General features: G+C 46.4%; 1 protein-coding gene across 2 annotated transcripts in view; it reads left to right on the top strand.

Annotated features, from left to right (window-relative positions):
- Window positions 1–26,810, top strand: part of ZFR2 (zinc finger RNA binding protein 2) — a 324,672-nt gene that overhangs the window by 225,131 nt on the left and 72,731 nt on the right. For both annotated transcript variants that reach the window (XM_030220048.1, XM_030220047.1), the window contains one exon: window positions 15,888–16,026. In XM_030220048.1, coding sequence (XP_030075908.1) covers window positions 15,888–16,026 — 139 coding nt within the window. The remainder of the gene's footprint in view (window positions 1–15,887; window positions 16,027–26,810) is intronic.

Here is a 26,810-nt window from a genome sequence, read left to right as displayed (position 1 = left end):
AGCTGGGTCGTCAATATACCCAAAAGTCACCTGACCCCCTCTCAGTCTCTCGAATATTTGGGGATCCGGTTCGACACAGCCTCGGGGTTTGTCTTTCTACCCGACCAAAGGCAGTGCAAGCTTCAGAATCAGGTCCGTCTGCTCCTGAGGATGCCTCGCCCGCGACCTTGGGACTTTGTCCAGCTGCTGGGGTCGATGACGGCCACTTTGGAGGTGGTGCCATGGGCGAGAGCGCACTTGAGACCTCTGCAGAGTGCCCTGCTTCAACGATGGTCTCCAATGTCCCAGGATTATCAACGCAGACTAACGTGGCTCCCTGCGTTCCGGCGCAGTATAGAGTGGTGGCTCTCCGACAGCATGCTGCGGCGAGGAATACCGCTGGCGCTTCCCTCTTGGTGCCTGGTGATAACCGATGCCAGCCTGGTCGGCTGGGGAGCACATTGCAAGGGAAGCTATGCCCAGGGTCTGTGGACACCCACGGAATCGGGGTAGTCCATCAGTCGCTTGGAACTGAGAGCGATATTCCAGGCTCTTCTGGCCTTCACAAGACTCTAGAGGGGCTGGCTGTCAGAGTTCTGTCGGACAATAAGACAGCCGTGGCCTACATAAATCGACAAGGCGGCACTCAGTGCAGAGCACTGGCCGCGGAGGCCACTCAGATTTGCCACTGGGCCGAGCTACACCTGCAGCTTCTGTCAGCAGCTCACATAGCAGGTCAGAGCAACGTACAAGTCGATTTTGTAAGCAGGCATCAAATCGACCCAGCGGAGTGGGAACTGGCAGACGAAGTGTTTCTTCAGATCTGTGCCAAATGGGGAACGCCCATAGCGGATCTAATGGCGTCAAGTGCAAATGCCAAAGTCCCGTGCTTTTTCAGCAGACGGAGAGATCCTCGCTCGGCGGAGTTGGATGCCTTGGCTCAACCCTGGCCTCAGGGCCTCCTGTATGTGTTCTCTCCTTGGCCCTTGATAGGGCGAGTCCTCCTGCGAATTCGGCTACATCAAGGAGTGGTGATTCTCATTGCCCCAGATTGGCCCAGACGGCCGTGGTGCGCGGACCTCTGATGGATGCTGGTGGAGGCCCCTCTTCCTTTTCCTCTGGTACCGAACCAGTTGATGCAGGGGTCCGGTGATCATAGAGGATCCCTGCCGCTTTGGTCTTACGACATGGCTCTTGAGAGGGCGCAATTGAGAGACAAAGACTATTCTAACAAAGTCATCTCCACTCTCTTGCAGGCCCGCAAGTGGTCCGCTTCCTTTGCTTATGCTCGGATCTGGCGCCAGTTTGAGGTGTGGTGTGTTTCAAGGGCGATCACACCCACGAGGGCTACAGTCTCGCCGATACAGGATTTTTTGCAGGATGGTTTACAAAAAGGCTTGACCTACAATTCCCTGCGAGTACAAATGGCAGCATTGGCATGCTTTTGAGGGAAGGTCTCTGGCCTTTCCCTGGTCGCTCATCCGGACGTTGCCCGATTTCTAAGAGGGGCACTCTGGCTCCGCCCGCCAGTGCGGCTGCTGTGTCTGGCTTGAAACCTGGGGCTGGTGTTGAAGGCTCTCCAGTGTTCATCCTTCGAGCCGCTGAGGCGAGCTTCAGAGAAGGATGTGACTCTAAAAGACAGTCTTTTTGGTGGCCATAACCTCAGCGAGACGTGTGTCTGAGCTCCAGGCTCTGTCCTGTCGAGACCCTTTTCTGCAATTCTCAGAGTCCGGAGTAATAGTACGTACTGTGCCTTCCTTCCTGCCTAAGGTGGTTTCAGCGTTTCACCTAAACCAGCCCATTTATCTGCCCTCCTTTACTAGGGAGGAGTTTCAGGAATGTTTGCAGGGCTCTCTTGCAGTATCTGCAAATGTCAAATGACTTCAGGACCTCTGATCATCTTTTTGTCTTGTTGTCAGGTCCTCGAAGAGGGTCTCTGCCATCTAAGGCCACTATAGCCCGTTGGCTCAAGGAAGTCATTTTTTTCTGTGTATCTGCTGTCAGGGCGGTCTCCGCCTGATGCATTTAAAGCGCATTCCACGAGAGCGATGTCCTCTTCATGGGCCGAAACAGGAGCACTCTCTCTTCAGGAGATCTGTAGTACGGCTACTTGGGCTTCTAAGCTCTCCTTTGTCCGGCATTACAGGCTGGATGTTGCAGTGAAGCAGGACGCGCAGTTTGGAGCGCAAGTGCTTGCTCGGGGAGTGGCATATTCCCACCCTAACTAGGGAGTGCTTTTGTACATCCCATCAGTTAATGGATTCATCTGCTGCTGATGACAAGGAAGGGAAAATTAGGTTCTTACCTTGGTAATTTTCTTTCCTTTGGTCACAGCAGATGAATCCATGATCCCTCCCTGTCTGACTCTGTTTTATTTGTTCAGTTGTTTCCTGCACACATGTTCCCTCATTGGGAGAAGTTGGAAAACAGTCTTCAGGATTTCTGTTCGGTTACAGGAGGTTGAGATCGTCCCTCCTTTGTGTGATTATTGCTCCTGTTCTGGGACATTCGTTCACTGTGAGGAAAGTTCATGTTATTCTACTTTGAGGATACACTCTGCTTTGGAAGTTTCAAATACTGAAGGCAGATGGAGCTAGCCGTCCATAGAGCACTATGGTTCTTTAGTGTTCTCTATCTCCACCTGCTGGTAGGCGGACATAACCCATCAGTTAATGGATTCATTTGCTGTGACTAAAGGAAAGAAAATTACCAAGGTAAGAACCTAATTTTCCCATTTGTTGAAATGTGCGTAACTGTGACTCTTGTGGATTTGTTGTTCCTAAGGGGGCTATATTTCTTACTTTCAGGGTGATTGGGGATAGGGTTTTTAGGAAGGGAGATAGGTGGGTGTGGGTTCGTAAGAGAAAATACAGCCTTGTAAGTTTTGTGAATTGGAGGCATCAAAGGATTTGGAGTCTGTTAACCTTTTTGTTTGGAAAAAACGGGGAGTGGGGCCTGGGACACTTCTCAGGACATGTATGTTATTCTATGTGGTTTTTCTAAATATGCCTAGGGATAAATGGTGATAAAGTTAGTACATGGAACATAGGGGGCATTAACACTCCAATTAAAAGACAAAAAATTCTCCAGAATTTAAGTAAATGGTGGTGGTGGGGGGGGGGGGGTGCATAGCCTTTTTCTCCGAGGACAAGCAGGCTGCTTGTTCTCACTGATGGGTGATGTCCACGGCAGCCCCTCCAATCGGAACCTTCACTAGCAAAAGCCTTTGCTAGCCCTCGCGCGCCGATGCGCATGCGCGGCCATCTTCCCGCCCGAAACCGGCTCGTGCCGGCCAGTCTTCTTTTGTCCGCGCTCGGTACGGTCGTGTTTACGCCGTTCGTGCCCCTTTAGTCGACCTCGCGCGTCTTTTTTGACTTTCGCTACTAAAAAAAAAAAAAAAAGCATTTCGGAAGGAGACCTTTTCGGTCTTTTTTCCCTTCCTGTATTTCTAGTTTTTGCCCCGTTAAGTTTTCTTTCGTCGTCGGGGTAGGCCCTTTTGTGGCCTCGGGTCGAAGTTTTTTCTTCCCCTCTTTTGTGGTGCCATCTTCGCCATTATGAGTTTTGATCTCGCCGGCGCGATTTTTCCGCCCATGACATCGAAGTCTCCCAGCCGCAGGCTGTCGAGGAGGAGGATTGTACCTACGCTTACCAGAAGAGTAGGGAACAGTCCTCCTTCCCCCAAAAAATCGTCTACTTGTAGAGGTAGAAGCTGAAGGCTGCCGGCGGGAGAACTTGTCGAAAGCGGTATCCCGCTGGTGGAGCTGCTCTACCACCTGTTCGACTTTTTCTCCAAAAATATTATCCGCACGGCAAGGCGAGTCCGCAATCCGCTGCTGGATCCTATTCTCCAGGTCGGAGGCACGCAGCCATGAGAGTCTGCGCATCACCACACCTTGAGCAGCGGCCCTGGACGCAACATCAAAGGTGTCATACACCCCTCTGGCCAGGAATTTTCTGCACGCCTTCAGCTACCTGACCACCTCCTGAAATGGCTTGGCTTGCTCATGGGGGAGCTTGTCCACCAAGCCTGCCAACTGCCGCACATTGTTCCGCATGTGTATGCTCGTGTAGAGCTGGTAAGACTGGATTTTGGCCACGAGCATAGAAGAATGGTAGGCCTTCCTCCCAAAGGAGTCTAAGGTTCTAGAGTCCTTGCCCAGGGGCGCCAAAGCATGCTCCCTAGAACTCTTAGCCTTCTTTAGGGCCAAATCCACAACTCCAGAGTCGTGAGGCAACTGAGTGCGCACCAGCTCTGGGTCCCCATGGATCCGGTACTGGGACTCGATCTTCTTGGGAATGTGGGGATTACTTAATAGCTTGGTCCAGTTCGCCAGCAATGTCTTTTTTAGGACATGATGCATGGGTACTGTGGACGCTTCCTTAGGTGGAGAAGGATAGTCCAGGAGCTCAAACATTTCAGCCCTGGGCTCGTCCTCCACAACCACCGGGAAGGGGATGGCCGTAGACATCTCCCGGACAAAGGCCGCAAAAGACAGACTCTCGGGAGGAGAAAGCTGCCTTTCAGGAGAGGGAGTGGGATCAGAAGGCAGGCAATCAGACTCCTCGTCAGAGAAATATCTGATGTCCTCCTCCTCCTCCCACGAGGCCTCACCATCGGTATCAGACACAAGTTCACGGACCTGTGTCTGAAGCCGTGCCGGGCTCGACTCCGTGGAACCACGGCCACGGTGGGAGCGTCGAGAGGTAGACTCCCTCGCCCGCACCGGCGAAGCTCCCTCCGCCGACGTTGTCGGGGAGCCTTCCTGGGAGGCGACCGCAGTCGGTACCGCAAGCGGCACCGATGTCGGAGACCTCACCCCGGGGCCAAGGGGCCAGCCGGCGCCTCACTCGACGGTACCGGTGGCGCAAAACACCCCCGGTACCGGAGGGGAAGGGCGCAACAGCTCTCCCAGGATCTCTGGGAGGACGGCCCGGAGACTCTCGTGCAGAGCGGCTGTGGAGAAAGAGATGGAAGCCGATGCAGGTGTCGATGTCAGAGTCTGTTCCGGGCGTGGAGGGCTGTTCCAGCTGTCCATAGTGGAGCGCATCGACACCTCCTGAACAGAGGGCATCCGGTCCTCTCGGTTCCGATGCCTACTGGGTGCCGACTCCCTCGGCGACCCAGAGCTCTCGGTGTCGATACGGGAAGGGGACCGGTGTCGATGCTTCTTCGACTTTTTGGAACGAAGCATGTCACCGGAGCTTCCCGGCACCGATGAGGAGGACGTAGAATCCAACCGTCGCTTCCTCGGGGCCTAGGCCGAAGAAGGTCGGTCTCGGGGGGGGGGCTGTACCGCAGGAGCCCTCAGGGTAGGGGGAGACCCACCGAAGGCTCACCGCCACCAGCAGGGGAATGGACAGCCCTCACCTGCACTCCAGATGAAGCACCACCGTCCGACGACATCAGCAGACGTGGAGGTCCCGGTACCACCGACGCCGACGCAGCCTTCCGATGTCTCAGCCCCGATGCAGAGGGTCGATGCCTCAATGCACTCAATGCAGTCGCGGCCGAGGACAAAGGTCTGGACGCTGGCGACGTCGATGCACTCGATACTCCCGGTGCCGATGCCGACGAAGAGCCCGAGAACAAACGTTCCACTGGGCCAATCTCGCTACCTGAGTCCGCTTTTGTAAAAGAGCGCACAGACTACAGGCCTGCGGGCGGTGCCCAGCCCCAGACACTGAAGACATGACGCGTGTTTATCAGTGAGCGAGATTACCCGGTCGGAGCTGGTAAAATTACCTAATCTACATGGCAGTTCTTTTTAGGTGGGTGGAGACGGGGGTTTGTGGATGCCCAGTATAAAATTATACAATCAAGCATTCTTGTTAATTCATCTACGCAACTTGATACTCTGATCAAGTAAATATTTTATTTATTTGTTGCATTTGTATCCCACATTTTCCCACCTATTTGCAGGCTCAATGTGGCTTACAAATTACCATATTACCGTTTATATTACAGTATAAATATACTGATATTTATATGGAATGGGAATATTTTAAACCTTGGTGCCCTTTTGCTTTACTCCATGCTAAGAGTGTGATGATTACTTCAAGGGTTAGATTCAGTTTGTTGCTCAAACCTCTGTGGAAGGTGTGGCGAGAGTTGCTTTTGCTATGGGGACAGGACTCATATAGTAGTTTAGTACTCTCCTTGACTGGAAACTTACAGTTCTTGCCTGGTCTTGACAATGCCGTATTTAGATGCTGGAAAGATCTAGATTTAGAAAATACTTGTATTTGAGGAGTTGAGACAATGGTTTTCGTTTTCACTGAGGGCCCACTTTGCCTATATGCAAATGATTAGCTATATTCGTAGTTTACCAGTGGTTAGTTTAAAATTGCAGTTTTGCTCACAAATTCAAGAATTTTTACAAGGGGATGCAATGGGCCAAATGTCATTGTCCTGGTATTATAAACTACTTTGGCAACATTTGCCAAGTTTGAATTTTCAGTCCGTTCAAGAATCTTGGGCTAGAGAACTGGGTAGAGGGTAGACCATTAGGCTAGAAATACAGGTATCATTCTTCATCTTAATACCAAGCTGGTACATCGAGCAGATTTACAAGAATGTCAGTACCGGGTAATACATCAAGTATACTTTTCACAGTGACGGGCCTTTCGTGCCAGCTGTGTGGAATCACCTGAATGTTTAAATGTGGGGCATCAGAAATCGACTTTTGCATGATCTTTGGACATGCATAAAGATAAAAGCATTTTGGAGATCAATTATAGTTTACCTACAACGAATCCTGGGCCATGACTTACCTTTGTCATTTGAGGGTGTCTTATTTCATAGGGCCTCCCTTCGGGGTTCCAAGGACGGGGTTGAAGTTTATACTTGGGGAAGGCCTTTATTGTAAGACAGAAATGTATTTTCAGTTTCAGGACTCAGGATACCTCTCTGTATTTTGGGATGTGGAGGAGTAGACTACAAGTTTTAATGATTTGGGAACCCTGGACCTGCTCGACCATACCACAAAAGACAAGGAAAATTTCTTACCATTTGGAGACCCATATTTAGCTTCTATCTCCACTACAGCCCGTAGTCAAGTGCTTAACCGATTTCACAGAACTTAGATTCCTATATATCTCTTAGATTGGGGTGGGGGTAGTTATTACGACTGATACTGTAAGCTACTGTTAGTAGCTTAGATGTGGGACTATCAGAGTCAAGGTCTTAGATCTTAAGATTAACATTTCATTGAATATAGAACATTGGGGAGATTTGGGAATGGGGATATATTTTTACTCAAAGATCTTCTCTTGTCACGGTCATTGTGATGGTTTGAATCATTCATGCATTGCTGGTTCTAATGTTTTCTTTAAAAAAGTTTTGGTAAATAGAGTAATAAAATTTTAATTTAATCACCAATTCCTTAGTGTCCCTCCAGACCGGCCTAGATGGATGTGTTATGCATAGAACTACAGAATTCTGGTGGAGCCTATGGAGCTCATTTTCAAAAGAGAAAAATGACCAGAAAGTGTCATAAAGCACCATTTGGATGGTTTTCTTTTCAAAGAATCCAAATGGTATTTCAAAACTATTTTGCAGACGTTTTATCTATGCATTTCGTCTGCAATGTGCCCAAACCACAAGGGAGCATGTCGGGGCGTTTTCAAAGGCTGGATAGGGTGGGCTTAGGGCATGTCTAACACTTGGACATTTTACAGCCATAATGAAACACAGAGAAATGGCTAGGGTGAAAACGTCAATGTTTTGGTCTATACTGTTTTTATAATGAATAAGACACAAAAAGGTACCCTAAATGATCCCCTCCCTTACCCCTCTCCCAGTGGTCACTGACCCCCTCCCCACCCCCCCCCCCAAAAAAAAATGTTAATAAAATAGTACTCGCCAGCCTCTGACAGCCTCAGATGATATAACCAGGTCCATTAGAGCAGCATGCAGGTCCCTGGAGTAGTGTAGTGGTCAGTGCAGTACACTGTAGCTAGGTGGATCCAGGCCTATACCTCCCCCTACCTGTTACACTTGTGGTGGAAAGTGTGAGCCCTCTACAATTCACCAGAAACCCACTGTACCATAAGGGCTATTGTAGTGGTGTACAGTTGGGGGTAGGGATTTTGGAGGGCTCAGCAGACCTCATAAGGGAGCAACGGTGAGATGTGTACCAGGAGCAATTACATGAAGTTTACAGCAGTGCCCCCAAGGAAAGAAAAATAATAAAATGTTACTGGGGTCAACAGTGTTTGTAATTCATTCTGGCTCTAATTTTTTCCTCCCCCTTCTCTCCCTATACCTCCTGGTTCCTTGGCCCTGAGGGGCTCCTTTCTGTTTCTGGAGGTCCTTTTTGTGCCTCAGCCCCTGGTGCTGTCTAGGGACTTTGAGTGCCTGGGAGGTTAGCCTCATCTTTGTTGTGGTTTGGCAATGCTCTGCAGTCTTTTTTTGTTTTGTGCTCAGTTTGGCAGCACCAGGCTTGGCCTTGCTGGCGGGCGTTTTTTTGGCAGTGTTCTCGGATCCCCGACCCCCCCACCAATGCTTCCTCCCGCTACTTTTATTTGTAGCTAGTTTTTAGTTGATCTATAATTCCTTCTATGGAGGCTTTCTCTTCTGAGCTCCCTTGGCCCTAGAGTGGCCTTTTTAGTTAGGGTTTTTTTTTTTTTTTTTTTTTTTTGAACCAGTATTTCCGCTGTGTTTGTCAAGTTGAGGGTGCCTTTGGTCTTTTTCTCCTGACCCAGTTTATATCTGGGTTTTCAGTTGAGTTTAGTAGTACCTTGTTTGGCTCTAGCTCTTAAAGTACAATTAAAAAAAAAAAGTGGAGCAGAGGTACATCTCACAGGTCTGAGTTCCTTATCTCACCCCCACCTGAATCATTGAAGCCTCCTTTAGAAGACAGTGTGGTGAGTTTGTCCTATGTTATTTTCTGGCATTTTGCTTCCCCCTCCCCCCCCCCCCCCCCCCCCCCCCCCCCCCCCCCCCCCCCCCCCCCCCCCCCCCCCCCCCCCCCCCCCCCCCCCCCCCCCCCCCCCACGTCAGTATCTGCCATTGTGAAAGTGTGTGCCTCTGCCCTCTTTCAAGCATGAGAACAGTTTGTTACCATTTTCTTGTGGCCGACTTATTATTGACAGCATAGGTCAAAACCTTCCAAAGCTTCCTCTTAGCCTAGTAAGGTGTGTATTATCACTGCTTTCTTAAACTGTGATAAGTGAGCAATAGTTTATTACTGCATATTCAGCTTTGCAGTGTTTGGCTCCTGTGAGTGAGTGCATGGAGTTCTAGAATTTTCAGATTTCCATGGTAAACGTTAACAGTCCCTCGGCTTGTACTGCACATGATACTCCTGCTGGAATTCTGCACCAAAAAAAAATCAAAATTCTGTGTGAAAAGTTTGCAGATTCTGCAACATTCTGCACACAAAGTTTCCAAATTCTGCTGGTTTATTTGGCAAAGTTTAACCAATATTATAGCCCCCTCCCTGTATACAGATACCATCCATGCTTTTCCCAGCACCCATAGCATCCACCTTTTTTACAGACCCCCTCCCTGCCCCCCCACATATAGCATCCTTCTTTATTTACAGCCCCCTCCCACCCACAGCATCCCCTTTTTTTTTTAGAGCGTCCCCCCCCCCTTTTTTTTTTTGACAGCTCCTCCCTCCCTCACACATAGCATCCCTTTTTTGCAGCCCCCTCATACCCACAGCATCCTTTTTTTTTAACTGCTCCCTCCCTCCTAGAATCCCCCCTTTTTTTTGCAGTCCCCCTCTCACCCATAGCATCTCTTTTTATTACACCCACCCACCGTATCCCATGTTTTTAGAGCACCTCCGTCCCTCCCCCACCCCCACACAGCATCCCCTGTTTTTTTACACCCCCTCCCACCTACAGAATCCCCCCTTTTTTTTTACAGCCCCTCCCTCCATCGACACCCCCCCCTCGCACTCACCCATGAGGTAGGAGGAGGAGCTGCAGCAGGAGAACATCGGTGCAGGAAAGAACCTTACTCTTTCCTTCCTCGCTGCCGCCGCTCTCTCACTGGTGCTGTGCTTTTTTTCCAAATGGCCGCCTCAAGCTATAATTCTGTGTTCTGCAGACGCGCAGAATTCCGGCAGGAATAACATGAGGCTGGAATGTTGGCGGGGGAGGAGGAGATAGTCTTCCAGAACACAGTCTCTTTTACTTAAGTGAAGTAACTTGGTCAGACGTTTAGGCTGTTCTCTGGACACAGTCCAGTCAAGACTGCACAGGCATGCACCTCTACCATCTGTTGGGAGACTGAGAAATACTGACTCAGGTAGAATTCTGTAGTTCTCAGTCTCCACCCACCTGCTGTTAGGAGTGCATAACCCATCTGTCTAGGCTGGTCTGGAGGGACTAAAGGAAAGCAAATTAGCAGGTAAGGTCTAATTTTTTTCTTTTTCAACACTTCTTCAGCTCTTTCCCAGTGTTCTCTAGCATGACAACTACAGTAGTTTTGCTTTCACTTTAGCTATGGCTATTCTGCCGACATCTGACCCATCAATGTTTCAGCCCTCATCATAATCCCCAGTGCTGAAACTGGCAGAATAAGTAAGCATGGACAGAAAATCATTCAGCAAGCCCCATTTTCCAGTCAGTGGCTGGAGCACAAGGCCCAAAGAATTATGAGCATCACTCCCCCCTTTCCTCCCAATTTTGGTTTACATTTCCCCCATTTAGCCATGAGCCAACAGCGAGAGCTCCCAAGTAAGTGATCAGGCTTAATAAAATACAAGCAGAAAAAGAAATACTTCTTATATGTCTGCACAGTTTCCTGCAGACAAAAGTAAAGCAGTCATTCTGCTTCTAGTTCCAGACAAAAAGGGGAAACTTCCATACGGGTTCAGCCACTGCCTATTGCTGCTTCCAAGAAACATTCCCTCTCACTCTTCCTCAAAGGGAGGACCCCCCCCCCCCCTCCAGCCCCTAAAGAAGCAAAGATCCAGCTAGTGGCACCTGAAGTACCCTTTACAACCGCTCAGGGAACAACTAATAGTTCTCTTATTCAGCTTTTGAAACAATTTCTATAGGGCAGTGCTGCAATCCTGTAGTCTGCAGAAGCATCTCTATCTGTGCCTCACAAATTCAATCACAGGGAAACCCTCCAGCTTTCCCCGTCTCCCTTGCAACCTGCCTGGGCCCCACAGAAATCTTCAGTAGCACTGGAAAATGCCTATTCTCCTTAGTCCCGCATGTGCCCATCTTTGGGACTTGATCCCATAGAGCACTGCTAACCAACTTTTTTTTGGGCCATGACATCTGCAACCCCTCCCAAGGCATGTTGTAATGATGCGCCTATGCACTTCCGGGCTGTATTGCAACCTCAGCCACAGCATATCTGACTCTATTTGGGCATCACAACGTATAGTTTGGGAAGCCCTGCCATAGAGACAGCTATCTATAGTCTAAACCCTCCACCATCTCCACTTTGAGATCATCAGGAAGAAGAATCTTCAGAATTTTCATATCCAAAATTTGTTTAAAAAATTTCTAAAGCTCTTTTCTTGGTGCTTTCTCATCCTCCAGGCAACAAGAAAGACTTCCATTCTATTCTCCACTGTTGCTCAGCAACATGAGCTCCTTTAAGGAGTTAACTTTTGGGAGACTCCACTTTCTATATGGTGTATGATCACCACCGGCTCCCTTACCAATCTGTACACTAAAAAGCAGCTGTAAAACTTCCAAGCGGCAACCTTTCGGACCTCCAGAGAAAGCCCAAAAAAACAAAACAAAACAAAACACTAGACGACATAGGCAAAAAAAAGTCTACCAAAGCTTCATGCTGAACCTAAAAATTATAGCTCATCAATTACAACTTAAACACTATCAGCAATCTTCTAAGTGCCACAATGTGGTATGCTATTACCAGTCTTCACTTGAATTGACATATCTTATTCAGTCTTCATGTGATGCTTATATGATACTGCAGCAAGAACAGCAGCAGTGTCTATCTCAGTGTAACATACAGCATAGTTAAGGTTATCAGAACTTTGAGAAGACCATGATAGATTAACAGATGCCCTGTATTTAAGGTGATAACTTTTTTGATGAAATGGTTGGAGATGCAGTATCAATTAGAGGAGCATTCTTCCACTGTGAAAGAACTAATTGCCTGTTTTACTGCTCAAATTTTCTGCTCAGTGTAAGTTGGAGTACCAGTCCTGAGTTCTGTTTTGAGTTTCCTTCCTTCACTTAATTTAATTTGTTTTGTTTGGATAAATGCATCCTTTTGCCTCCCTGTACTTTTCAAGCAAGCACCCTTTCTCTTTGCTTGTGATATAAGCTGGATCTACAAGTAAAAAGCCTCTAGGGATCTACATCAATTGGATCAAAGGACATTCAGATCAAAAAAACTTCTAATTGAAATCATCACTACAATTTGTGAGTTGAAGTTTCAAATCTTTAACGTATATTATCTCTAAATTTCTGATGTCTTGATAAATCTTCCTCTGCATCAAAACTTCCAAATAATTTCTCAGGAGTGAAATGCAGCCATTTGATGTATGTCTCTAGTGAACAAAAGTGCCTGTTAGATACAGGACTTTAAAAAACAATTTTATTTTGTTTCAAGATTTAAAAGCGCAAAATATAGGTAGAATTAGCTGACTGTATATCTCATTTTAAGTCTTTATTGAAGTAAATAGCAGATACTTCGAAGGGACTCTGACCCTCATCAAGCACTGTTTGCCTAATTAACACTCCACTGAACAGCTAAAGAGCTCTGTAATTTTACTTTTAACAAGAATGTGCTTTGGTATAGTAAACAAAAAATCTTCAGACATCCAAGTAATCTGGGGAAGAAACCGTAGACTCCCCCATCTGCCTAGAAGACACAAACTCAAGAGGCAAAACTCTTATCTAGCTATATCCACACAAATACCTGCCTACATCAAGAAAACCCTACAACTACATCTACGACCACAAACAGACCAATACTTGGAAACTTGGGCCTGGTTAATGCCAGATCAGCCAATAAAAATTGAATCAGTGAATACCATTTAGACATCTTGGGAATAACTGAAACCTGACTGGATGAAAGTGAAGGAGTACCACTGGCTGAACTATGCCCTACAGGATTCACTATCCTGTACCAACCAAGACAAAGGAAGCGTGGTGGAGGAGTAGCAGTCCAGATCCTTGAGACAATCAAACTACGCAGAGTCTCCATCCCCCACCTGTCTGAGTCAGAATGCCTGTTAATCCAGCTGAGAGACAACAATCCAGTGTGGCTGCTTGTGGTCTACAGAGCACCTTGCAACACCACATCATCTGTGCAAGAACTGCTGAATCTGCTGACTGAGGTAATCCTGAGCTACCCTAGGTTACTGATCATATAATGGAGGCAGTGTATGCAAATCAAATTTCATGCATATTCATTGTGGATATCCTGAAAACCTGGCCGGCAAGGGGATACTCCAGGACTGTCTTGGGAAACACTGATTTACAAGATGTCAATATTTACATTTTATCCCAGAAGAAGATATCAACCATATTTAAGGCAACAGGTTCAACATCAGTCTCTTCAATTATGTCTTCAGAAGTAACATCCAAACTAGAAGCCTTACAGTAGCTAAACCATCCCCTACCTTTTTACTCTCTCTGTGTATGGAAGGCTCCAATATTATTGGGAACAGTGGCAAGCCATCCCAATAGATCACTGGGTCATTCAGATTATTCTCCAAGGGTACAGAATACATTTTTCCAATATGCCTCCACGATGAGTCCTTATGAAAGTTAAAATTCCAACAGCAACCCATCTGAAAGTACTAGCAGAAGAGATCGGCTCACTTCTAAAGCAAATGCCATAGAGGAGTTACTGCCTCAGTTGCAAAATATGGGGTTTTACACAAAATTCTTCCTAATGCCCAAGAACTCAGGAGGACTAAGACTTCTGTGATTACAGTCAGTTCATAAAAAAAAAAAGAATTCAAAATGAACTCCTTGCAACCATTCTTCTTCTGCTAAATCAGAACAATTGACTTTACTACTCTTGACCTCAAGGACACCTAACACCCACATCCCGGTTTTCAAAGTCGCTGTCAGATTCTAAGGTTCTCTTTCCTACATTGACACTTCTAGTACAAAGTTCTTCCTTTCAGCTTGTCTTCAGCACCTCAAGTCTTCACAAAATTCTTGCTGTTCTGGTTTCTGCTCTTCTTAAGGAAGGTAATAATTTATTTTCCTTATCTGGATGTCGGACTCATTTCCACAGAATCAACAACAGCAAAGATGACAAAGGAGTCCCAAAGCAAATGGTGTGGTGCAGGAATTTTACTGGTAGGTAACAAAGACTCAACATGAGCCGTATTTCGTCCACTAGGCCCGCATCAGGAGTCTGTTCCAACAATGACTGAAAAAAGATGTTGAGGCTAATATTAACAACTGCACCAACACTGCGTATACAAAGTACTCAGCAAACTTTATGCAAAATTCACAAATCTCTGCCGTTTGTGTAGCACTGTAAAGGCTAGTTCTTAACCCTTTTTCTGTGGTTTTGTTGCACTCTTTTCCAGCCCATCAGAACAGGCTGCTGCACACACTGTAACAGCCACTATAAATATGCTGCAGTCACTGGGATTCCTCATCAACACAGAAAAGACCCTGCTGACTCCCACAGTTTATGTTCAGATATTTTTATTAGAAAAAAAGTGGTCAAACATACATACCGTATCCAGATACTCAAACAACACTTCTGCAGTGACCATAAACAAAAGTGAACAAGTAAACCATTCAGTTTTAACCATCGCATTGAAACTGGTATCCCTCCCACCCCCACCTTATTTAAATAGCCTGGTTATGCTACATTGTCACAATAGTCCATGTAAAATTCTTATACCAGCCAGCTCAATCAGTGTGTTCCAAAAAGGCTCCCAAGTCTTTTAAAAAGACTTTCCCTTCAAGGAAGTAGGATCCTTTTTTAGAATATTGTTCCATAGTCAGTAGAGTGCCATTGAAATATAGTAGGTGGTTCAGGGAGTATCCAGTTGAGCAGTATCAACAACTTAGCCACCAGAACTGTTTGTTTCAAAAACCCCTTCATACATAACAAATTTGAGACTGGCCAGATCACTGGGAGTTGGCTTCTAGGTAACAACTACTTCCCAAATAAGCAAAATGCTTCATTTATTCTGTTTTTGAGCAACAGTAGTGATTTTTTATATCAGTCTCTATAACTTAAGAAGAAATGTTTTCCATTTGGTTTTTGTATGCTTACAGGAATTTTTTCAGACTGCAGACCATGGAGCAAGCAGCTTTCGCTGAAACACTAGCAGCATCTTGAATGGTGTCCAGAGTTTGCGCTTTTAAATTTGGCCAGTGGACTTATTCTAGTCGAGCTATTTTAATATTTTTCATCTACCCAGCATTACAATTATGGGCCACTGAAGTAACTAAAAATTATGTGATGCTCATCTAGGGACTCGCTATAGTGTGTGCTTGCATTGCATGCATGTTTGTGGAAAAAGAAAAGTTGCTTATCTGTAACGGGTGTTCTCTGCAAACAGCAGGGAAATGCAGCCACACTTGCTGTTGCCCCCCATCCCCTTAAAAAAACAGTATGTTGAATGTTAAACCCAAATCGCATCTTAGCTTGGATATAGACTGGAGGAGGATCAGCACCTGAGGCAGCGCAAGAACTCCCGTGGATGTTCAGAAAGGTCTAATTTATACTTTTCTAAGCTAGAGGAAAGAGCTGGCACACACTGTGGAGTGTGGCTGCATTCCTCTGCTGTCTGTAGAGAACCCCCTGTATAGGTAAGCAACTTTTCTTTCCTCGCTACAAAGGTAAGGATTAGACAGTAATAATTGTCAGCCTTGTGACCTTTTCTTAATCCTAGAGTGTAAGTTATTTCTCACCACAGTGAAGCTTTCTAATGTAAAAGTGGTGATGCTCAGAGTAACAATGTTTTTGTATACCTTCTCTCCAGGCGTTATGAAGAGGAGATGTACTGGAGACGGGTTGAGGAGCATCAGCTGTTCTGGGAGGAGCAGAGACGCCGCATGACTATAGACTGGCACCCACCTCCACTTATGAGCAGACCTGGCATGCCAGTGCCCCCACTCTTGGTGGGTAATACTTTTTGCTTTATTATTTTATGAGGATGTTTAATGAAGACTGTGATCTTGTTTGAAGCAAGATCCTGTTAATTCTAGAAGCTGATTACATGCAACTGAAGGGTGAGAGTTCTAGCAGCAAAAATTGGATTATTTATAAGTTGCTATAACCCTTTTATTCACCAAAATAATAAGCCTATGAGACAGCTTAGTTCTTTCTGATGGTGGGGGTGGGGGGTGACACACTTATGAAAACTGCTTCATATTGTAGGTTACAGCACTGGAAATTATTTGGTGGGATGTGATGTGAAAATTTATTTTAGCAAACTTGACAAAAATTAATCCTTTTGAACTTAAAGGCATGTGTTTCAGAGTAACATAAATAAAAGTATATATGGTTAGGATGTTACAGTACTTTGTGTGATTTATTTCACTAGTTTGATTTGTTGTAAATCATAATTTGAAGGTTAAAACATACAAACCAAAGCACTGAAATCAAAGGTTTTTAAAAAAATTTTCATGAAGGAAATTTGAGAAAGCTCATGTGGCTAAAGGTGTCAGGGAGGGAGGGAGGGGTGTGTGTTTTAAACTTGGTTGTAAAACCCCCCAAAACTCCTGGATCTGATCATACCTGGTGATTCTGGTGAAAGCTGCCCTTTTCCTGTTCACTAGTTTATTTTATTTTAGGGCTGCATTTTGATTACAAATTTTAACTGCTCTATTAAAGGTGGGGCATAGCCAGGAATCCATTACGGAGGCACAGAGGTGGACTTGCCCGGAAGAGCATGCATTTTCTCTCCCTCCATCCCCCTCCCATACACACACACACACACTTAAGGTATACCTTTCCATTATGTCCCAAGTTTCAGTCCAGACAGATGGGTTGTGACCATCTGCCAGCAGGTGGAGATAGAGAACACTAATGAGTTGTGCCTTATAAGGTCCTGTGCATAGTAACTCAGCCAGTGTTTGCTATCTCCAGCTGGCAGGATAGCAAGCTCCTGTGCAGTTGTGGCGACTTTGTTTGGCCTCCTGTCCTATTTGCAAGTTCAGTGGAGTTTGAGGTTGAGAATATTTTGTGCTTTAGATGTAAACCTAGTGGTCTAGGTCCTCCCTGCTCCCCCTTAGCCACTTTCTGCCCCTCTCTTCTCTGTCTTCCCTTATTATTTCTCCTGCCTCTGTTAAAAAAAAAAAATCAACCACTGGGTTTTTCTTTGGGAGCGCTTGTGCTTTGAGAAGATTTTGGGCTACAGTGCTTTGGAGGTGATGAAACTGGCAACTTTCTGTGAGTACTTTTCTATTCACTATGTCAGAATGTGTGAAATATTTTGTGTGCTGTGGGGGTAATCTTTCCGCTACTGGTGCCTGCTCACTATGCTTGCAATCAGTTGGCATGTCAGTTGGCATGCCAATTCTGCTGTTTTTTTAGCACTAATGCTGCAATTCACGGGGATCAGATGGACTTTGCTCCTGATGTGTTTTTTGGCGGGCTCGATGGTAGCGTTTCCTCCACTCTGCGATGCTTCAATGGCCATTTTGTCAGCTAGCTCCCCGCTCACTACTGCATCCCGGGATGCTGTTCTTGCAGGGTTAGAAGTTTCACTGTGCTTTTCGCCTGAATTTGTTCTTCTCTTGCATCAGACATTTTTATTAAAGTCGGCTCTGGCTTCCTCTGTTCCTCCCTTGCACGTGGTTTCTGTGGAGCAGCTTCCAAAGAAGAGGAAACTTTCAATTTCACAGGATCTGGATAACGTTTCTCCTCTGGATTTAGAGGAAGTGTTGTCTGAATTCAGACCACTCTGCAGATGTTCCTGACTTTGAAATTTCAGGAGCAGAAGGGTGAAATGATCCTATTGCAGCTAGGTTGTTTTTAAGAGCAGAGTTTTATTTTTATTTTATTTGTTTCATTTGTATCCCACATGTTCCCACTTATTTGCAGGCTCAATGTGGCTTACAATTTTCCGTCATGACTTATGTCATTTCAGAGTACAAATACAATTAGTAATATATATATATATATATATATATATATATATATATATATATATATATATATATATATATATATATATATATATAACATGGATAATATCGTAAACAGGTGGAAAAGGGAAAACAAACAATTGGTATCATAAATTGAACATGGATTGCATAATAAAGTTAAAACAATACGATATAGGGAGAAAATAATCCGATTGTTAAGTAAATGATGGTGAATTACGGTTCCAATTATGAGTCCTTATGGTATGTTATGTTAAAGAGATGAGTCTTTAGTGCCTTACGAAAGTTAATTACCAAGTTTATTGAGGCTTTAAATATTTCTTCTACTTCTCAGTCTACTGGACCTGCTCCTTCTATTATGTCAGGTGCTAAGAGACCTCCTGTATCTTTTCATATTCACAAAGCTATGCAAGATCTTATTACAGCTCAGTAGGATCTTCCTGACTCCAACCTCAGAGTGGCAAGGGCTTGGCCAAGCTTATATCCTCTTCTGCCATCTGACTTGGAGCAGGTTGCTGTGCCTAAGGTGGATGCCCATAACACGGCTTTTCTATCCCTGTCAAAGGTGACACAGCATTAAAAGATATGCATGACCAGAACGAGAAGTGTCCTTGAAGCTAACCTTTCAAATTGCAACTTTAAATTTAAATTTTCAATCAGCAATTTCTTCTTTTTGTGGCCAGGGCTTCTTTATCGTGGATCCAGCAATTATCCACATTGGACTCACCTCCAGAATTTCTTCCTTTTTTGGAGGCAGGATTGTCCTATGTAGCAGATGCTCTTTATGATATTTTTTTGAGCGTCATCCAAATGTATGGCATTGGCTGCCTCGGCAAGGCGATGGCTAGTTGAAACATTGGGCGGCTGATGTAGCATCCAAATCTCATCTGGCAAAGTTACCTTTTAGAAGGAAGCTACTCTTTGGTGCAGATCTTGAAAAGATTGTTAAGGACCTGGGATACTCTAAGGGCCATGGCTGCCTGAGGACAAACTTAAACCTCATCTCCAGACGTCTGAGAAGCTGCGAAGGTATAAACCAAGAAAATCTAGTTCTGCCTCTCAGAAACCTTGATTTCCTCAGTCTCTGCCTTCCTTTTGAGGGGGGCAAAGAGTCTTCAGCTAACTCTAGAACCTCTCCCTCTTCTCAGCCCTCACAATGACGGGGTCGAAGTTCAAGCTTTGTCCATGGTTATAGGAGGGTATCTCTCCCTCTTTTTGTAAGAGTGGACCACCATAACTACGGACCAATGGGTCCTAGACATCCTTCATGGCTACAAGCTGGAATTTTCCAAGCTCATCACAGATCTTTTCTTATTGTCCCCTGCGGCAGCTCTGCCAAACGTCAAGCTGTGCTAGCCATCTTAAAGTTCTTAATGCACCTTGGTGCCATTCAACCAGTCCTCTGGCAGAGAAAGGCAAGGGCCGATATTCTCATCTATTTTGTTGTCCCAAAGAAGGAAGACTCCTTTCAACCAGTTCTGCACCTCAGGGGAGTGAACAGGTTTTCAAAGTGTTACACTTACGAATAGAGACTCTTGGGTCTGTCATAGCCTTGGTCCAGCAGGCGAATTCTCACCTCATTGGACCTCAAGGAGGCTTATTTTCAAATTCCAATTTGGCCTCCTCACAGGTTGTTTCTCCAATTTGTGATTCTAGGAAATCATCAATTCATGGCCATACTGTTTGGGCTTGCCACTGTGCCCTGCACGTTTTCCAAAGTGATGGTGGTGGCGGTGGCGGCGGCCTTCCTTAGCAAGCAAGGGATTTGAGTTCACCCTTACCTGGATGACCTGGTTGATTCAGGCCCCTTCTTATCAAGAGAGCCTTCAAAGTACACAGTGGGTACGATCTCCTTTCTACTCTGGGTTGGGGGTATATCACAGCAAGAGTCCATCTCACCCCCACTCTGAAGTATCTGGGAGTATGCTTCGATACAAATCAGGGAAGGGTTTTCTTCCCCAGCATCGTCAGCTCAAGCTGAGGCATGAGATTCTTAATCTTCTCTTTCTTTCCTGCCCACAACATGTGATTAAGTTTCAGGTCTCGGTATGACCTGGATATTCTGCTTTGGGCGAAGTTTCCATATGCGGCCCCTGCAGTCTTCCCCTTTTGAGCCAGTGGCCTCCTGTCTTGGAGATTTACGACCAGTTGGTGCCATGGCGCCTCAAGCCAGATGGGGTCTGACATGGTGGCTCCTTCCTGCTCACACTCAGGTGGGTCTACCCTTACAGACTCCCAGGTGGTGTATTCTCACCTCTGATGCCAGCCTATTCTGATGGGGAGCCCATTATCTCCATCACTCTGCGCAGGGCCGATGGTCAAAGTGGAGGCTTCCTGGTCCATCAAGGGTTAGAACTCCAAGCTGTTAGGAAAGCTTGTTCTAGCCTTTGGGCCTCTTCTTCAAGGTAAGGCAGTGCAAGTGCTCTCGAGCAATGGGATGGCGATGTCTTATATCAACAGATGGGGGGGAAGAAAGTGTGTCCCTAGCCCAGGAGGCTTTCTTCTTTCTCAGTGGGCATGCCGATAATTTCAGCGTCCCACATTGCGGGGTCACTGAACTTGCAAGTGGACTTCCTCAGCAGGGTGTCTAGACCCAGGAGAATGGCAACTTTTCAAAGGCCGCATTTCACCTCGTTTCAACACACTGATGCCTACCTGTTATGGCTCTTATGGCGTCCAGCCTCAGTGCACAGGTCAGCAGTATCTACAGCTGCACCAGACAGACGAGTTCCATAGGCATGGATGCACTGATGCAACCTTGGCCGTCAAACAGCCTCATAGTAACATAGTAAATGACTGCAGATGAAGAACGTATGGTCCATCCAGTCTGCCCAACAAGATAAACTCAGTTTACATGGTATGCAGTACTTTATATGTATACCAGGGTTGGATTTGTCCTTGCCATTTTCAGGGCACAGACCGTAGAAGTCTTTCCAGAACATTTCTTCACGTTTCTCTTCCATGGCCTCTAGTGGGGTGGATGTTACAGCGGATTGCTCATCATCCGGGAACATACTGGCCCTGATTTACTTGATATGAGGACCTGGTACGTCCTCTGTTTTCACTTGCTCCACATACAGGATTATTATATCAAGGTCCAGGGCTCATGAAGGATCCCTCCTGCTTTGGTCTTACGGCCTGGCTATTGAGAGGACACAACTAAGAAAGAAAAGTTATGCAGAAGATGTTATTACTACATTACTACAAGCAAGGAAGCGGTCTAGTTCTTCTTATTCTAGAGTATGGAAAACATTTGAGAGCTGGTCTAAGCAGAGTGTTTTTTTTCTCCGTTTCCTACTTCCTTGTCTCAAATTTTATCCTTCTTTCAGGACGGATTCAAGAAAAGATTGGTATTCAATTTTCTGAAAGTTCAGGTGGCAACTTTGGCATGCTATCGCAGTTGAGTACAGAATATCTCTTTGGCTGCTCATCCTTAAAGGAGTTGCTTATCTGTGTCCCTCTCTACTCAACATTTGTCCTTGGAGTCTTCAAGTGGTTCTTAAAGTCCTTCAATCTGCCCCCTTTAAGCCTCTTCTTTCTGCTGCTATCAAAGATCTCACTTTAAAAATTGTTTTTCGGATGCCATTTCGTTGGCACTGAGAATTTCAGAGCTGCAGGCTGTCTTGCAGGGATCCCTTTCTCCATTTTTCAGACTGGGGGGGGGGGGGGGTCAATTCAGACAGTTCGTCTTTCTTGCTGAAGATTGTGTCTCCTTTGAATGTTAACCAGACTGTGTTTCTTCCTTCCTTTAACATGGACATCTATTCTTTAGAATATGCTTCCCTTCGGCTGTTTGGATGGAGCGCTTATCTTTCTTCTACCAGTGATTTCAGGTGTATCTGTTTGTCCTTTTTTGGGGACCCAGAAAAGGTCTTCCGGCCTCCAAAGCAATAGTGGCCAGATGGCTAAAGGAGGCTATTTCTTCTGCTTACATTCTGCTGGATAAGTCTGCGCCTGTGCACGTTAAGGCTCATTCTGCCAGATCTTCGACGACTTCATTAGCAGAGTCTAGGGCGATTTCGTTAGCAGCGTGGTGTTCTTCTCATTCATTTGTTAAACATTACTGTTTGGCTGTGACTGCTCAAATGGATGCTTCTTTCGATGCCACAGTTTTCTTCAGGGATATTGGTCTCTCCCCTGTTAAGAATTGCTATTGTTCATCCCATTTGTCTGGACTGATCCTTGGGATGTAATGAAAGGAAAATTTAGTGAATTATCTGATAATTTTCTTTCTTTAGCCCCAAAGGATCAGTCCAGAGCCCACCGTTCTGGATATTCTCGATTTTTGGATTCTCTTTGTTCTCCAAGGATAAGCAGGCTGAATAATCTGCACAAGTGGGGTCGGCGATCTGCGCCGACCCGGGAACTGGCATTTGAAATAGCAAAAAATTTGCTGGAACCTTCTGATGCGCCGAGTGCCTTCCCACCCGCCACATGGCTGCCCTCCTTAGTTACTTTTTTCCGCGTGAGGAGCGGCGGTTTTCTTGGCTCCTCTTCTTTGCCCAGGAGAGGCTTCAGTGCCTTGTTTTTCCCTGTATTTTTTCTTTTAGTATTGTTTAAAAAAAAAAAAAAAAGGATTCCCTTTTATTTCCTTATTTTTTCTGTTTGACCCGTGTCAAGTTTCTTTTATTGTTAATTGCGGCCGTTCTTAGGCCTGCTCGGCCAGGTCTTCTCTTTTTTGTGCCTTATTTTTTTTAGCACAATCGCGTCTTTTGATTTGGCTAGGGCAGACTTTCCCTTCCATGTCATCGAAGACTCCCAGTGGCTTCAAACGCTGTTCTAGGTGCAACCGGACCATCTCAGGCACTTCATACCTGTTCGTGGTGTATTCCGTGCCTTTGGCCTGACCATAGCCGAGCTCATTGTGCCCGTTGTCTTCATATGAAGAAAAGGACTCAACTGGCTCGTGAAGCCCAGAGAGAAAATCTTTTTGGGGCTCGGTCCTTCGGCATCAGCATTGAAAGAGGCATCGAAGTCAGGAGTAGAGGTACATACGGCAGCTGAGAGACCACGACACACTGGGAGCAGTGAGGCGAGTGGGTCTCCACCTGCCTCGAGGTCTCCTGCTATGCATGCCCCCTGGGACCGTCATGGTACTGGGAACTCTGGGGCACCAAGGTCATCAGAACCCGAGAAGCGTCGATGCTGGGAGTACTGCTCCCCCTCCATACTTTTTTTGCCGGGTCCTTCCTTAGTGAATGAGGGCTCCGGAGAGATGAGATTTCCTCCGGATTCCATTTGGTCATTGCCGTAGGCCTGGGAAACGGGACCTTCTCGGCCGGACCCTTCTTGTGAAGGGGCGGGTCCAGTGGTCCCGAAGAGACCTCGCCTGGATTGGACAGAGGATGCAGGGGGGTTTTCTGTCCTGGGGTCCGAGGAGGACATTAGTGACCTCAAGGAAAAAGATCCTTTTGTTTTCCAACCAGGAGCAAGATTGTTCCTACCAGGGGAGGACCCATTGGTAGTGAAGATTTTCATAGAGATGAGTTACCTGAATTAATTGACCAGGTATCCGCTACTCTAAAGTTTGAGCCTGCAGAAGCCCCTCTGGGGGATGCGAAGCAGGTTAAGAGGATTCGGCGTCCTTTCCCGTTACTTTCCGATGAACAAAGACGTGTGGGAGATAGTGGTTTAGGAATGGTCATCTCCAGATACCGTTACTTTCCGATGAACAAAGACCTCAGGGAGATGGTGGTTCAGGAATGGTCATCTCTAGATACTCCTTGTAAAGTCTCTTGGGCCATGGCTAACCTTTAACTTCTTCCTCAGGAGGACAAGGAGTGGAGGAGTGGCCTAGTTAGAGCACCGGTCTTGCAGTCCAGAGGTGGCCGGTTCAAATACCGCTGCTGCTCCTTGTGATCTTGGGCAAGTCACTTAACCCTCCATTGCCTCAGGTACAAACTTAGATTGTGAGCTGTCCTGGGACAAAGAAATATCCAGGTGAATGTAACTCACCTTGAGCTACTACTGAAAAGGGTGTGAGCAAAAATCTAAAAAAAAAAAAGTATTACCTGAAGCCGGCCACAGTAGATAAGTACATAAGTAATGCCACACTGGGAAAAGACCAAGGGTCCATCGAGCCCAGCATCCTGTCCACGACAGCAGCCAATCCAGGCCAAGGGCACCTGGCAAGCTTCCCAAACGTACAAACATTCTATACATGTTATTCCTGGAATTGTGGATTTTTCCCAAGTCCATTAGTAGTGGTTTATGGATTGTCCTTTAGGAAACCATCTAACCCCTTTTTAAACTCTGCCAAGCTAACCGCCTTCACCACGTTCTCAAGCAACGAATTCCAGAGATTAATTCTGCATTAGGTGAAGAAAAATTTTCTCCGATTTGTTTTAAATTTACTACACTGTAGTTTCATTGCATGCCCCCTAATTCTAGTCTTTTTGGAAAGCGTGAACAGACGCTTCACATCCACCTGTTCCACTCCACTCATTATTTTATATACTTCTGTCATGTCTCCCCTCAGCCATCTCTTCTCCAAGCTGAAAAGCCCTAGCCTCCTTAGTCTTTCTTCATAGGGAAGTCGTCCTAACGTGGAACCTTGCATGATGTAGCTATAATTCGGGTTCTTTTTTCCCACACGCATCACCTTGCAGTTGCTCCCATTAAACGTCATCCTGCCATTTAGCCGCTCAGTCTCCCAGTCTCATAAGGTCCTTCTGTAATTTTTCACAATCCTGTGGCGAGTTAACAACTTTGAATAACTTTGTGTCATCAGCAAATTTAATTACCTCGCTAGTTACTGTAGTAACTGTGGTCACTAAGGCCATGGCCATCCCGGTAGATGGTGATCCTCGAGACAGGAAGCTGGCATCTTTTCTTAAGCATAGTTTCGATCTGTCGGCTCTGGCACTCAAGCTTCGGTCTGTGGGGGCCTGGTGGCTCACGCTTGCTTACATTGGGCTGAAAAGCTCCTGGATGATCCGGGTTTTGACAGGGCTTCCTGGGTTCAGAAGCTGGCCAAGTTAGAGATGGGCTCCTCCTTTTTGTCTGATGCTGTTTACGATTTGCTGTGAGCATCAGCCAAGAATATGGCCCTGGCGGTTGAGGCCCGCCGTGTGCTTTGATTGCGGGGTTGGGTCGCGGATGCGGCCTCTAAATCCAAGTTATGTTCCCTCCCTTTAAGGGTTTTTGCTCTTTGGGGAAGATTTGGAGAAGTGGTGCGCAGTCTTGGGGACGCTAAAGTCCCACGTCTTCCGGAGCTCCATCCTAAGGTAGGTGGTCCGGGGACATCGGTGCATGGTTGTTTTTGAGAAGCCAGGCACTATAGACGGGTAGGTCGAGCGGGCGCACCTAAGTTCGTTTTTTTCCAGAGGCGACCCAGTCCTTTCGTAGCGGACGTGACTCCTCCTCAGGGGCGCTGGTCCTACCCCCACCTCTCAATGAGGGTGCTGGGGTCCAACCTATGGTGCATGTGGGTGCTCGCTTGAGTCAGTTTTACCAGAGGTAGGCCCAAATCACGTCGGACCAGTGGGTTCTAGAAGGTAGCTCATGACGGGTATGCTCTAGAGTTCAACAATACTCCTCCCAAATTTTTTCTAGAGTCTCCATGTCGCTCAAGGCAGGAGTAGTTCGAGAAACCTTGCTTCGCTTGATCGCTTTGGAGTCTGTAGTGCCTGTCCCTCGGCGGGAATGGGGGACGGGGTGTTACTTAATTTATTTGTGGTGTCAAATAAAGAAGGCTCCTTTGTCCCATTTTAGATCTGAAGAGGGTCAATGCGACTCTGAAGGTTCCATCCTTTCGGAAGGAAATTCTACTCTCGGTTATTGTAGCAGTTTGGAAAGGAGAGTTCCTCACTTCCCTAGACTTGACAGAGACCTATCTACACATTCCCATTGAGTGGCTCATCAGCGTTTTCTTCGGATTGTTGTCTTGGGGAAGCATTTTCAATTCTGTGCTCAGCCTTTCTGTCTCACAGTGGCGCCCCGTACGTTTTCCACAGTCATGGTGGTTGTTGCGGCAGCAGGGAATCTTAGTTCACCCTTACCTCAATGATTGGTTGATTTTGGCCAAGTCGAGGTCCGAGAGTGAGATGGCAACCACAACGGGTGGTGATTTTTTTTTTTTTTTGGCAGTCTCTAGGCTGGGTGGTGAATCCGGTCAGGAGTCATCTGGTTTCGTCATAGTCCCTGGAGTATCTAGGGGTGCATTACCACATTTGCAAGGTTGTGTGTTCTTGACTCCCACTGTAGGGGCAGATCCGTCATGCGCGTAGAAGGCTCCGTTGGCTTGTTCTTACATCCAGGTGCTGGGCCTGATGGCAGCAGCGGTAGAAGTAGTTCCTTCGCCAGGGTGCAAATGTTTGTCTACCAATTGTTTATCTACTCTTGATTGGCGCTTGTTATGATGTATTATTGTAAGCCACATTGAGTCTGCAAATAGGAGGGAAAATGTGGGATACAAATGCAACAAATAAATATGTGGCAGTTTCAGTTTCCTCTTCTAGACCTTTGTCTCCGCAGTCTTAGGCCTTGGAGGAGATGTTCCCTCTGGCAGAAGCTCCCACCTCAGCCTGCATTGGTGGCTTCACACACCGAATCTGATGAAGGCATGCCTTTGGACCCTCCATAGTGGATAGTGGTTACCACGGATGCAAGTCTGGGGGGCACATTGCCTCGATCAGGTAGCTCAGAGACATTTGTCGATGGAGGAAGTTTGCTGGTCCATCAACCCATTGGAGACGCGGACTATCAAGTTGGCGCTTCAGTCCTTCCAGTCTCTCCTCGTCGGCAAGGCCGTCAGAGTTCTTTCTGACAATGCGACGGCCATAGCCTGTGTCAAC

Source organism: Microcaecilia unicolor, chromosome 11, assembly GCF_901765095.1.
Source record: "Microcaecilia unicolor chromosome 11, aMicUni1.1, whole genome shotgun sequence".
NCBI lineage: Eukaryota > Metazoa > Chordata > Amphibia > Gymnophiona > Siphonopidae > Microcaecilia > Microcaecilia unicolor.
This window is presented reverse-complemented; position numbering and strand designations above follow the sequence as displayed.